General features: G+C 46.8%; 2 protein-coding genes and 1 long non-coding RNA gene across 4 annotated transcripts in view; 1 reads left to right on the top strand and 2 right to left on the bottom strand.

Annotated features, from left to right (window-relative positions):
* Positions 1-1,858: 1,858 nt before the first annotated feature.
* On the bottom strand, positions 1,859-4,156 carry LOC120886676 (uncharacterized). The gene is made up of 2 exons (XR_005729755.2): positions 3,882-4,156; positions 1,859-2,364 (listed from the first exon to the last, which is right to left on the bottom strand). It is a non-coding gene; the product is annotated as an uncharacterized LOC120886676 (long non-coding RNA).
* Positions 4,157-4,642: 486 nt separating this feature from the next.
* The window catches only part of Thtpa (thiamine triphosphatase), a 47,194-nt gene continuing 37,654 nt past the window's right edge, over positions 4,643-14,182 (top strand). Inside the window, exons 1-2 of the mRNA XM_040275853.2 lie at positions 4,643-5,015; positions 5,191-6,801. The gene's annotated coding sequence lies outside the window, so the exon portion shown is untranslated. The remainder of the gene's footprint in view (positions 5,016-5,190; positions 6,802-14,182) is intronic.
* The window catches only part of Zfhx2 (zinc finger homeobox 2), a 32,011-nt gene continuing 28,605 nt past the window's right edge, over positions 10,777-14,182 (bottom strand). For both annotated transcript variants that reach the window (XM_005338753.4, XM_078050323.1), the window contains exon 10: positions 10,777-14,180. In XM_005338753.4, the coding sequence (XP_005338810.1) occupies positions 13,201-14,180 (980 nt within the window). In that variant the 3' untranslated portion in view covers positions 10,777-13,200. The remainder of the gene's footprint in view (positions 14,181-14,182) is intronic.

Genomic DNA, 14,182 nt, shown 5'->3' with positions numbered 1-14,182 from the left:
AAGATGTTGTGTCCACCGAAAACTAAAAAATAAATATTAAAAAATTCTCTCTCTCTCTCTCTCTCTCTCTCTTAAAAAAACAAAGAAAGAAAGAAAAGGGGAAAATTGCTAGAAATATAGCAGATGTCCCAGGAGACATTTGGAGTTTCCAGACCAGAGTAGTATTTAGGTTGTGATGGAAGTAGAAGCTTTGGGTTGATGTCAGTGGTATATAATTGGGGGAATCCTAGAAGAGAGGACAGAGATGGCTTAGAACTGAAGTTCTGACTTGAGGCTATCAAGAACACTTGGGACAATTTTGTACAACATAGATTTCTAGGCTTCTGCCCTCACATTCCCCCGTCTCACAGGGATACAGAATAGTCTCTAGGGGCAGGTAGATGCTTCAGGGTTCCAAAGGCAGGGGTGAAGGTAAAGGGCAGGGGTGAAAAAAGACCAGGCCCAAGCCTCAGTAAATGAAAGAGCGGGGCTGGGGTTGTAACTCAGTGGTAGAGTGCTTGCCTAGCACATGTGAGGCACTGGGTTCAATCCGCAGCACCACATAAAAAACAAATATATCAAATAAAGGTATTGTGTCCATCTACAACTAAAAAAATATATATTTAAAAAAATAATAAAAGGAAAGGGGGGTTCTGTGTGAGATTTTTTAAGAACTATATACAACTGATAAATCCCATGCTGGCCTGTTTTTTTGTTTTTTGTTTTCCAATAAGAAATGGGGAAACAGTGCTAGGCTAGAGGTCAAGAGATCTTTCTCTTAATGTCAGTGCTGTTATTCAGTGGTTTTGTGACCTTGGACAAATCACTTTACCTTTCTGAATTTCAGTTGCTTCTACTTTAACACTAAGAAGTTAGAATTGATGATTGCTAAGGCCTTTTTCCAGCTCTGAAAATATGGGTCTGAGATTCAAAAGAGTGATTGGATTAATCCACCATGAGCTGTTTTGATACCTTCCTGCATTACATTTAGAAGACAGCCTTTCTACTGGCCTTTTATTTAGGGCTAATCCATTTCCAGCTTCCAGGTCAGCACCTCCCCTGCTTACTTGAGTGTGTTTTCCCTAGAGCAGAATACTTCCTCTGTGGGAGTAGAATTAAAAATTAAGGGCTGGTGTGCATTTCAGTGGTAGAGCACTTATCTCTTATGCATTAGGCCCTGCGTTCAATCTCTAGAATGGGGTGGGGGAATTCAATTAAAAAGTAGGGGTCCCATGATCAGATGATCTTGGGAATCAGTGGGTTAAATGCTGTCAAGTTTCTTTTTTTTTTTTCCTTTCCTTTTTTACAGACTTCTCAGAGCCTCTAACAGGGTGCAATGGTGAATCCCCTAGGGGAATATACAGTATTTCCCAAACAAAAAAAAAAAAAATTTTTTTTTTTTTTTTTTTTTTTTTTGGTTCTAGAGATCAAATTTGGCCTCACACTTGCACAGCAAGTATTTTCCACTGAGTTATATCCCAGACTCTCAAACTAATTTGATTGGGGGTCTGGACCTTTGCTTTTTTTGAGAGCATCTCATCAGATTAGTGCTTCATAGAGTAGCCCTAGAAAGAAGTTTCATTGTCTTTCTTTTTCTCTCTCCTTTTTTTTTTTTCAGTGTGGGGATTGAACCCAGGTCCTCACAAATGCTATGCAAACACTCTACCACTGAACTACATCCCCAGTCCTCTTTCTTTAAAAATAACAACTCAAGAGGCTGGAGATGTGGCTCAAGCGGTAGCGCACTCGCCTGGCATGCGTGTGGCCCGAGTTCGATCCTCAGCACCACATACAAACAAAGATGTTATGTCCGCCGAAAACTAAAAAAAAAAAATAAATATTAAAAAAAAAATTCAAAAAAATCCCACAACAACTCAAAGTCAGATGGCCTTTTATTTGTTTTTTTCCAAAATTCTTTTTTGATGTATTTGGCACTGGGGATTGAACCCGACAGCATTTCATCACATCCTCAGCACTTTTTAAACTTTTTTATTTTAAGACAGACTCTCACTAAGTTGTCCAGGCTGGCCTCCAACTTGCTATCTTCCTGCCACAGCCTCCCAAGTTGCTGTGTTCATTGTGCCTGGCTCTTTTCCCCAAATTCTTGACCTTCCAGATGGGTAGGGGTGACCACTTTTCCCCAAAGACAGGCTCTGTTTTGTCAGTCTTCCCAAGGCATCCTTGCAGAGAATCCTAGCCATTCTCTGCTAATTGCTGGGGAATTCCCATTGAATTGATACCCTTGACAGGTAGAAAAGAGCAAGTAAATGAGCCCATTTGAGCCCAGAATCTTCTCTTGGTGCCCAGAATCTTCTCTTGGTGACCTGGACTGGGGGTCAGTATTGACAGATATTATCTGTTGTCTCTCTGGTTTGTGTTGGTTTTCTGTAAAGTGAAAGAAAAGCTGTCATCAGAGTCTCTCAGAACTAGGCTAGGCTGGGACAAAGGTAAGCTTGCAGACAAGGAGTTGGTTGTGTCTTATTTGGATGAGAAAGGCTGGATTGTACTCACTTGGACCTCAAGGCAGTTTTTATACCCCATTTTCCATGTTCAGTCTCCTCCACCCCATGCGCTGGCCTGTCCATTGCCACTCTGCCTTCTTTCTCTTTTATCCCTCTTTTGGGTTCCTTCTATCTCCCTGTGTTCTGTCCTTCCTTCTTCCCTCCCTCCCAATCTCCACTTATCTTCTCATCCCCTCTGCCCCCAAGCCTGGCAGCCTGCCCTGTAGGAATGTTAATTAGCATTCACGATTTAATTAATTCAGTAGCTAATTAATGATTAGGGTCTGGGGTGGGGAGCTGGGGTACAGGGGGGTTGGGGGTTGAAGGTGGCAAGGAGAAATAGCGGAGGCTGCAGAAGGCATTGCAGATGGCTGTGCACTGGCTGGCACGGTGCCCACCGCCATGGATGCAAACACACTCGCATACATACACACGTACACACACAGAGACACACAAAAACCGGAAAGGGTGATCGAGGAATAAAATCAAAAGCATGGAGAGAAGGGCACAGGGGCCCTGGGAACTGGGGCTGTGGGACTGGGGGTGGGGAAGGCTCTAGATCTATTTGAATCTGCTCCGGAAGTAGAAGAGCAGGGGAAAAAAAGAACCACAGGCGCAGAGAAAAGAGAGCTCTCCCGGTACCCCACCCTACCCCCACCCCATCCCAGCCACCCCTCCTCCCTGGCATGGGATTCATGGGCACCAGCTGAGGACAGGGTCCCCTCCTTCTGCCTGTCATAAATACTGGCACCGAAGACCCAGACTCCAAAAGACAGGACATTCCAAAGAAAATAGTTTTTAAGTTGTTTTTTAAAAAATATATATGTATACTCCCTCTCTCTCTTTCTCTCTTACACACACACACACACATACACACACACGTATATTTTAAAATTGCACCCATTTTGGTGTGAGGGCGAAGGCGAGTGAAAGAAGGTGACCGAGCCAGGAGGAGAGCACAGATGGCTTGGTGGTGGTTTGGTATGGTGAGTTGTGGGGAGGAAGAGAGGGGGGTCTGCAGAGGTTGGGGGTGGATGGAATGAGGACCCTGTTTTCCTCTTTTCGTTTTGCTGTGGATGAAGGAGAGAGAGAGAAAGAGAGAAAGGGGGTGGGGAGAGAAGCGAGACAGATGGCAGAGTGGAGAGGCGGCAGCCAGTGCCGGCACTGCCCAGCCTGGGCGGACCCAGCCTCCCCCACCCCCCTGACTGCCAGCTCTCCAAATGCCACCCTTCCCCCATCCTCCCCTCTCCCCATCCCCCCAGCTTGGCACTGATCTCAGGGAGGGAGAGGGAGGGAGGCTGGGCAAAGAGCATCTGTTCCCTCCATTCTCCCAGCTCCATCGGCTGCCAACCTAGGGCCATCGTCTGCCTCCATCACCCCTCCGCCCGCCCGCCTACCCACCCAATCCCAAACGGGTGCTGGATCAGGTGCCGAATCCGGCTGCCTCCTCGGGTACCAGTCACTGTGCATTGCTGTGTGTCTGCCACCGCTGCCTGGCACTCATGGGGCCGTGTGTGTGTATGTGTGTGTGTGTGTGCGCGCGCGCATGTACATGTACTCATAAGTGTGTACTGTATGTGAGCCTCCTGGGCATGGGTGGGGGTGGCATTGCGGTTGCCAATCTAGTGTCCAACCAGAAGGACAGAGGGTTGGAGTAGAAGAAGGTGGGGAAGGGTGTAGGGCCTGGGAGGGGAGAAGAGGGTGCATGAGTTGTTTCATGCTGTCTGCTTACGGGCATTGGCACTGCAGCTGCCACCCTAGTGCCCACAGAGATGGGAGGAGGCGGATGGAGGGAGACAGCGGCAGGAGTCCCCATGCTCTGAGAGGAAGGCGCGGCACACAGGAGCTATTGGCATCACATCTGTCAGGCCGGTGCCCAGTGCTGGGGCAATAGGGAATGGGGGACCCAGAAGGCAGGGAGGAGGAATGGGAATGTGTTGCTCATGTTGCTGTCCTGCTAGATGCTCAGCTCTGAAAAATGGGTGGACTCTGAAGTGGTTGGTTATCTTCCAGCCTGGGGAAGTGAAGTGGTGGACAGAGTAGTCAGGGAAGTGCCATGAATGTGTTCAAGAGCCATGGAGAAGGGTTTGTGCCACCACTATGCAGGGAGAACAACTTTGGGATAGCAATATAACCTCTGGTCAGAGCAACCTAAGGGACTGGGGCATGAGATGGGGCAATGGGGATATTGTCACTGTCTATGGAGCCTGGCACAGGCTCTGACATTGTGTGCTATAGGGGAGGGTGATAGTTCCTCCTGCCAATCTGGTTTAGAGGGTTGTGCCAGGTGTGAGAAGGAAGGAGGTAGATGTGGAGGACTTTATTTGGGAAAACAGACTTTTTTTCTGCCAGGAACTCCTTCTATTCCCTCTTAGGCATAGGGAGTGGAACTACAGATGGAGAGCAGTGTGAGACACAAAGGAGGAAGCGCGCCATTCCTAAAACCCTAAGGAAGATGGGTGGAGAGAGGCTAGCAGTTCTGCCTGGCCTCCAGCCAGTTCCCGCTGAAGATGGTCATATCCTCTATCCTGGTCTGTATGTGTCACCATTGCAGACGTAGGAGGGGAGGGAAGGACTTGATTGCTGAGGCGGGCTCTGGGATGGGAAGGGCACGTTTCTGCAGATCCCAGTTTGACTCTCCACTCTAACAAGTGAGGTGTCTCATTTTTCTCTTTGGTGTTTTTCTTTTCTTCCCCTCCCTTTGCCTCAGCCCTCTTTCATCTTTCCATCACCACCTGGGTCCTACTGCTTGGCATCCAACCAACTAGATGTCGCCACGCTTGGCAGTGCTGTATTGGCATGTGTACAGTGTCTCAGATCCTGGCACTGCGGCAAACCCAAAGCCGCCAAATGTGCTCACGACGCCACTTGGCGGCAGTGAGAGAGAGAGAGGGGGCCATGCACAATGGAGTGCCAGGCATTGGGTGGAGCTCTGTGCTGGGAAGTTGCACAAGAGGATGCCCTTAACAACTTGGCTGAGCCAGCACTTCCTAGACAACTCCAACTCTGCTGTCTCCCAACTGGACACTCACCTAGCTCCTGCCCTCACTGCTCCCAAGAAAAGGATTTAGATGGTACTATACTCTGTTTGAATGGCTATGCAAAGTGAAACTAGAGCACAGAGGAGCAAGGATGCCAGGCCAGTGAACTTTCTGGGCAGCAAGGACAGAAAAAAATCCTAGGAGAGTGAAAAGAGAGCCTGGAGAAAAGCATGCCAGCTATATTGTCACCAAGATGGTACCAGAAGAGATTTGGAAGGATGAAATGCGACTCAGTGTAGAACACTTGCCCAGCGTGCATGAGACCGTCCCTGGGTTTGATCTCCAATACCACAAAAAAAAAAAAAAAAGAAAAGAAAATAAATACTCTTCAGGAGAGATTGGAGAGGACAAAGTAGGTAGGCCTTGCTGCTGTTGGGTAGTGGAGTGGGTTGCACCAATGTGTTGCCTAGTGCCGTATGATCAGTTGAGCTGTGGCTGAACCAAACCAGTTCTTTTTCCTTGGTTAAAATGTTCATATTTAAACTGGGTTTCGTGGCATATGCCTATAATCCTGGTGACTGGGGGGAGGGGTGGGCAAGGTAGGAGGATTGCAAGGTTGAAGCTAGCCTCAGCAAGTTCGCAAGCCCTGTACATCTTAGCAAGACCCTGTCTGGGGATGGAGCTGATTGGTTAAGCACCTCTGAGTTCAATCCCAGGAGCCTGCCCTACAAAAAAGTTCATATTCAATAACTCTCCTTAGAAGGATGGAGAGGTTCTTTAGACTTAGAGAGGAAGGCAGGTGTTCGGAAAACAAAGCCACCTGGGACTTGTTCTTCCAGAAGCATTGCAAGATTTTGTATTTAGGAATTTCTCAAAGGTACCCCAAATGGAATTGGATAAATTTTGTATCTTTGAAATGTACTCCTGAAAATCAACAATGAACCCTGGTAGAGGGTAAAGCCCCTGGAGAAGAACACCTAGCATCTCTGGTAACACATACCAGCCCCTACAAACCTTAATCTTGAGCCACCCTCTATAAGAATATCCAGTAGAAATGGCTTTCTTTGCTTCTTGGGTAACTGGAGGTCGGCTATAGGTCAGTGACTTGGAAGATGTATTAGAAAATTTGCTTCTGGGTGACTTCAAGGAGGAGGGTGGGTGGCTCTGGGAGATAAGATTGCCCAGAGGGAAATATAGTCATCTGTTACCCATGCATGCAGGCCTGGGCTGCTCAGGGCACGGGAGTTCTGATTTCAGCATCTCCAGAAGTGGATGAAAGCTTCATAAGAAGCAAGGTGATTTCCACAGAAGAGCAGAAAACAGGAGGCACTCAGCAAGGGGTGAGTGGACACTGTTTCTATCTTCTCCCCTGTTCAAGTGCAGTTATCATAAATAGAAAATACTATCAAACTTCTAGTCTATTGGAAGGTAAGAGGACGGGTGGGGGTTGATGTCAGGGTAATGTCAGACAGTTCTGAGGTAGGGGAAAAAAGGAGGGGGTGTATCTCAGTGGTAGAGTACTTGCCTAGCATGTGTGAGGTCATGGGTTTCATCCTTAGCACAGGGTGCTGCTAGCCCCCTGTGTGGGAGATTCTGGTGTAGCAGGAGTGGTGCTAGGTGCTAGGCACTGGGACAACAGATATATATTGAGCTGGACTCTAGTCCAGAGAACATAGATCACTTCAGCAGGAGTTTCTGGTTCAATCACCCAAGGTGTGGTCCAGGAATGTGCATTTTAAACACACACTCAGGTGATGATGATATAGATGGATGAACTTTGAAAAACACTGTATTAAGAGATGGCAGTCACTTTATAGGACAGTTGATCTAGTCTAGGTTCCCTTGCCTTTGTGTTTCTCTTCTTCCTCAGCCATATTTGTGTCTTTATGCTGTCATGGTCCATATATATATATACACATATATGTGTTGTAGGATGTATGAATGTATGTGTTGGGTGAGGGCAGTAGGCAGAAAAGGAGGGATTGTGAAGTTTAATCAGGGACATAACTTATTCAAACTTATTCATTGGCATTAGTATAGCAGAAGAATCCCTTTGAAAACACTTTCAAATTCACTCTTCTCTTTACCCCCAGATGCTGATTGACTGGCTTCCCAGGTGTTTCTGAAATCTTATCTCTGAGAACCACTAGTTTAAGAGCATTGCCACAAGATAGTTCATGGTTCAGTGAGATTTGTATGTGATTTGTATAGGTCCTATTCCCACATCTGGATCCTGGTTAGTAAAAGTAGGGTAGGCAGAGTACAGGGCCAAGCCTACTGCAAACACCTTTCAAATTGCAGATGCTGTTGCTGCTTGAGCATTTGGTGGAGATACCCAGACATGAGCATAATCTGGGCATTCTTAAATCCAATTGAGAAGACAAGGTAATATGGGAGAGGGGAGGATTGTAGATGTGGAACAGTGCTGAGCCCCTGCTAATTATTCATTTGAGAATTTTAGCCATTGTTTAGTCATTGTATAAGAATGTGATATAGCTGGGTCAGCCTGTGTTGCCTTTCCCCCTTTCCTTGGATAGGTTCAGTTTCTTTCTGGTTCACCTGTAAACACTCATCCTACTTCTACTAGCTTCTAGTCAGGAATTTCTCTGTGGCTGGGGAACTGCAAGAAATACCAGGCTCAAACTGCAAATAGGGAATGACATTTATTCCATGTCTGTGCTTTGTATGGAAGGCTGGCTGGGTCCTCTATGTCAGGGAGAGTCACTAGGTGGTCATGCAATTGAGTCATGTAGTTTTTTTGCCCGGTGTTACATTCTTTCTGTAGTCTCCCAGGCAGGGCTTTTCCTCAGTGCTACTTCCTACCTTTCCTCAAACTTTATAGACTGTGATCTAGGTCTTTTACAAATGTTCTCTCTTGAATTTTATTTTGTCTGATCTTTTCATGTTATATTCAAACTGTAATCCTGTGGACCTGGTGCTGGGTCTTCTGTTTTTCTTGTAGCAAGCACTTCTTATTGGAACATTTTTTCCTAATTCAGTCCTCTAGACATGACACCCGCATGCCTATAAATTTCTGACTAATTTTTGAGAGAAATGCCTCCCTATTATGGGGCTTTTTCAGTTTTCCCTCTTTCAGGATGATATAAATGTTTTCCCAAAACCTTCTTCCTACCTGGGTGTGGTGGTGTACACCTATAATCCCAGTGACTTGAAAGGCTAAGGCAGGATCACAAGTTGGAGGCTAGTTTGGGCAACTTAGTGAGACCCTGTCTCAAAATAAAGAATAAAAAGGTACCAGGGGTTTAGCAGAATGGTAGAGTGTCCCTGGCTTCAATCTCCAATACCACAAAACAAAAATAAAAACCCCAAAAGTTTACTTTTTTTTTTTTTCTGGTACCAGGGATTGAATTACTCAGGGGCAGTCAACCACTGAGCTATATCCCCAGCCCTTTTTGTATTTTACTTACAGACATGGTCTCACTGAGTTGCTTAGCGCCTCACTGTTGCTCACAATCTTCCTGCCTCAACTTCCTGAGCTGCTGGTATTACAGGTTGTGAGACACCGCACCTGGCTTAAAGTTTACTCTTGATTTTTCCCTTAGCTCTCCCTTCTCTAGAGTTCAGTTATTTAAGGTCCTTTCCCATGGGTTAAAGTTCAACATTTGGTCTTTCTTCTTGCTAATGGTTACATTTTCCTCTTTCTGTTCATAAGATTTCCCTACCTACTTTTGTGTGAGGAAAATTAGCATATATTGAAGAGTGTTTACACTTATAGGAGTGTGGTTATGATCTGGAGGCATGTTCCTTGTGCCTATGCATATTCCTAGGGTACGATCTTTCTTGCATTCGTGTGTATACCCATAGATATCTTGGCTGGGGTTTGCTTCTCTTTTGGAGGCTGGACTTTCTTGTTTTAGCAGTACCATTATATACAGAAAGATCTCTGTTTCAGATGTGTGAATATCTTGTGTGCATGTGTGTAGTACTGGGGATTGAACCCAGTAGTGTTCTGCCTCTAAGCTATATCCCCAGCCTTTTTTAAAAATTTTACTTTGAAACAGGGTTTCACTAAGTTGCCATGTTGGCCTCAAACTTGTGATCTCCTGCCTCCATAGTAGCTGGAACTAGAGGCATGTATCATCATGCCTGGCTCAGATGTGGAACTGTATAGGGATGAATGATTGGATGAGTGAACATCTTAAAATAGATGAGGGTGGTGGAGATTTGGGGAATCAATGATCTATTCTATACGCCTTGAAAGTGGATAAGGAATAAATAGAAGGGGGGTGTTATTACTCCAGGAAAAATTGGCTTTCTTGGTTTGTATATATGCTTCTGTAAGTACACTCCAGGGCTGGGGGGGTGGGTAAGAACAGTTTTCTTTTTGCAGTCCTGTTGTAGACACTGCCCCATTTGGCCACTTCATATGTTTTTTTATATTCTTTCAGAAAACTTTGGTTTTTGTTCCTAGTTGATAAGTGGGCACCTTAAGCCATCTTCATATAGATTCTGGTTTAGAGCAAGGACAGCCAAGATCATTTATAGGTCCTTTCACCTCCTGCCTCCTAGTAATGATCCTGGTAGTAAGAAAAAACCTGAATTTGGGTACTTCCTTAGGACCTGTGTATGTTAGAAACTCCAAGCTGTGGAAGACCAGTCTTGATCCATCCATTCAGGCTTAACTTTATGGATTGCTGGGGTGATGCTATAGAATAGATGTTGCTGTGTCAGATGTTTTGAGTTTGTCACTCCACAGGATCCTGGTGACTTAATGGTCACCTCTAGTATTCTGCATAGGACTTGGCCTTCTGTCTACCAGAATGGCCACCATTCATTTCTCTCTGGAGCAGAAGGGCTTCTACTAAGAATATCAGGTCTGAGACAGGGGTTAGGGAGGAATGCTTCCAGCCACTGGAAATGTCAAATATGTACCCTCAAGAAGCATGTTGATTGATGTGTCAGTAGAGTTAGCCAGGCTATTTTGCCCCATAAATTCCAGGGTTCCAGGTAAGTACAGCTGCTCAGTCAGTTTCTGTTATCACTGTGAAGGACCTGAATGTCTCCCAGCCTGGGGTTGGTTGGGTTTCAGGGGTGTTTGGTGTTGGAGGGCAAGAAGGGAAATTTATGGCTACATCAAGTCTTAGTGAAAACATTCATAGTTCAAACTAAAGCCAACCTTTCCCAGCCCTAAAATGCATGACACCATACCTTGAATTCCATGTCAGGTGTTTGCTAAGGTTTTCTTTTAAAATGTTTCATTTTCTCATTTTTTTGGTCATTGTTTTCAGATTTTATATACAAGTCACATTCCCAGAAAGCACAGAGTGAAAAAGCTTCTTTTCTCATACACATGCTGCTAAGAAAATAGTTTTATACACAGAATTTCAACAGGAGAAAAAGATAGGGAGAGAGGAGTGTGAGAGGGATGTTGAAAAGAAGGAAAGGAAGGGTTGAAGCAAGCGCTAGACTTCAGTGGGTTAGTTGTCTTCCCTTCTAGTGCCTACATTTATGACTGGCATTTTTGGTATCATCTGAATAACTAGTTCAGCCAATTGTAGCTTACCTGTAATTGGCTGAAGTTGGAGTTCTGGATTTTAAAACTGAATGGGACAGGATGTGAAATTCACAGAATACATGGGGACTAAGGACTAAGCTGGATTTTCTCTTTCTCACTCGCCTCCCATGTTTTCTGCACTGCTACTACTACTGCTTCAGTATAAACATGTTCAGAGAGCACAGTGTTTGAGAGACTGAAAAACTAAGTCCCAGAACTGGCTGACTTGTGAATATTAAATGGATAATGGTGGTGGAAGCAGTGTGAGGGAAGAGATCTTGGGGATAAGGGAGCAGGAGACATATCTGGAGGACATGGGAAATTTTGCAGGCTTTTCTTGCTAAAATAAAACATTTCATTTTCTACCCTGTGCCACTTTAGCTGGGTTTTGGGGTTGTCAGAATTACCCCCTGGTGGTTACAGAGGAAATGAGGTTGGGGTGAGGAAGCTTCTCCTAGGTCATTACTCTTCTGTTGTTTCTCCTGGTGATAGTATCCATCAACTAACATCAGCTCTAGATCTTGAGATCTAGATCACAGATCTTGATTTCTTTGGAATTGTCTCCAGCAGCTGCTGCTTAATGGAGGAGGTGTGCTCTTCTAGGTCAGATGGAGCAGGAGCAAGGGCAGAGGACAAAGGGGAGGAAGGAACATGGGGAGCAAAGAACCATGCAGAGGCAAAGGAGGTTCAAGAAATGTCTAAAAATATGATGGCACCACAAAAGGAAGGAAACTATGTTTATGGAAAAAAGGAAATGAGAGGAAATGGAGGTAAGTGAAAGGGATTCATACCTCGATTTCAGAAACCAAACTGCCCCATCTACCCCTATTTTCCTGGGACTGCCAGGATAACTTCTGGCAATATTGACTTTCTGACAGCTAAAAATGAGGATATTACCTGTTCTGATAAATACTCAGTTCAGGGCACAGGTACATGTCTCCTCAGGGTCCAGGCCCTTTCCCCGTTACCAGACCTCCCTCTGCACCTGGGCACTCACTTTAAGGGGAAGGCTGCACTGCTTCCAGTCCTGTGAGGATTGCCAGCCCCCAGAAAGGAATTAAAGCCATCTGGTCTTCCAGAGATGAGGTGGTCTAAAGAAACCCTTATGGGGGAGGGGGACACAAACAGGAAAAAAACACTTGTTTGATGGGAGAGTTTTCTTTTTTTTTTTTTTTTCTCTGTATTTTCCAAGTTTGTTTTTCTTTAGTTCATTCCACTGGTCTCTCCATCTCTCTTTTGTGCGCACGTGCACGCACCCTCGCTCTCATTTTTTGGTTGTGTGTGTTTCAGTTTTTAAAAGAACTTTGGATTTGCCGTTGGTGGGCAGCGCCGGTCCCTGGAGGCTGGACCACCCCATGGCAGGGCTAGGACAAGGGGCAGGTCCACGGCTGCTGAGAGGATCTCTGTGTTTAAAGCCTTTGAGAATAAGTTACTGCAGTTCCCAGGGTGTGGGGTGGGGGTTGGCAGAGGGGTTCCTGTCGGCGGCTTCCCCTAGAGTCCAGGCCGCAGTAGACCCCATCAGGTGAGGAGAGGGTTTTGAGGGATGGGTTTGGGGAGAGTGAACTGGAAGCACTTCTCCCCCTGCCAACCTCCAGTTTGGTTTAGAGTTTTGTGGGCTCCCTGCCCATCCCAGGCTCCAACTTTGGGAGCCAATTGGGTTTTTGGAAAGAGTTTGAGAACAGTATGTCGCTCTAGACAAGGAGGGTAGGAAGAAGGGGGAGTGGCAGTTTATTTTCCATCCCCCTTCTTTGTCTTGGGTTTTCTTTTTCCTTCTTTCTTCTTCTTCGTCTTTTTTTTTTTTTTTTCCTTTTTTGGTGTTTTCTCTGTTAGTGGAATATTATGGGATAGTGTGTTTATAGAAGTGGGAGGGGGGCTGGGAATTCATTGGGGAAATGGAAGGTGGAACCAAGAGAAGGTTTATGTATGATACACAGACAGGTATGAATAATCAAGATGCCAAGGGGTATGTGTGTGTCTGTCTATGAAAACATATGGGCAAGGGCTACATCTGCCAGGAGCTGAGGAAGAGGATCAAAGTGTGTCTGTGGGTGAGGGAGGAGGCAGGACTCTGCTGGAGGTGGGGTGTGTGAAGCCCACTGAGGGTGGGAATTGAAAGATCCCCATGAGGTGGGCAGAGCCAAAGGTTGGGGTGAGGGATTTGAGTTCCCACCAAACACCCTTTGGGGTAGAAGAGGGAGACCTCTCCCCATCTTGGTTAATCTGTTTATAAAGCTAGAAGTGTAGAGGTAGTAGTAGTTTTTGGGTTGGAGTCCGTGTGAGGTAATCTTGCTTCCTCTTTGGCAAAAGCCACAGCAGCTGGAGCAGCAGTGGCGGTGTTGGTGACTGTGATGGGTGGGCCCCCCGGGGGTGGGGCCGCCTTGCGCCTGTGGGCCGAGGAGCGCAGGTGGGAGGCCAGGGCTTCACGCCCACTCAGCAGCACCTCACACGCCAGGCAATGGTAGGTGCAGATGGGCACTCGCAGTGGGGGGGGCATGGGACCCCCAGAACCCCGTCCAAAGAAGCAGAAGGATCTCTGGTGGGCAGTAGCTGGGGCCTCCCCTTCAAATGCCATCTTGCATTGGCGGCACAGGTAGCGATGAGTCACATCCACAGTGGAGATGCCAGTACTGCCTGTCAGCAGCTCATCAGCCTCCCCAGCTTCCCCCTCCCCAGGAGCAGGCAATTCAGGAGGCTTTGGAGGTGCTGTGGCTGTGGGCTCAGGGGGCTGGGGTGGTGGCTGGAGGAGGGCATTGGGGAGCAGCCCAATGAGGGTCTGAGGTATCACAGGGTTCATAGGAAATAGCCCCTTCTTCATGCCATAGAGCTGTTGAAAGTAGGCCCCCTGTAACTGGGGGCCAAAGACGGCTGGCGGTGATGTCCCTGCTGTGGGGGGTAATGGGAAGGGCAGGAATTGGCCCCCCAACAGGGCTGGGACAGTGGCCTTCAATGCTTTGAGGTTCTTGAGGGCATCAGTGGAGGGGTTGGTAGGGGCCACAACTGGCTTTCGCTCACCAGAGACCTTGTCCCCGGAGGGCTCGGTAAGTGGGCCCGGGACAGAGTCCGTGGTGCTTGCTGTTGAGGTGTCAGTTTGGTCGGGCACAGATCTCTGAGGTAAGGGGCGTCCGGGGCCAGCAGTCTGGACCACTGTGGTAGCAGGCAGGACTGAAGTGGCAAGGCCAAGGAGGCCTGAGGAGGCTGCAGGGCCT

The sequence above is a fragment of the Ictidomys tridecemlineatus genome, chromosome 5 (assembly GCF_052094955.1).
Source record: "Ictidomys tridecemlineatus isolate mIctTri1 chromosome 5, mIctTri1.hap1, whole genome shotgun sequence".
Lineage (NCBI taxonomy): Eukaryota > Metazoa > Chordata > Mammalia > Rodentia > Sciuridae > Ictidomys > Ictidomys tridecemlineatus.
The sequence above is the reverse complement of the archived record's forward strand: the minus strand, read 5'-3'. Positions and strand labels throughout refer to the sequence as shown.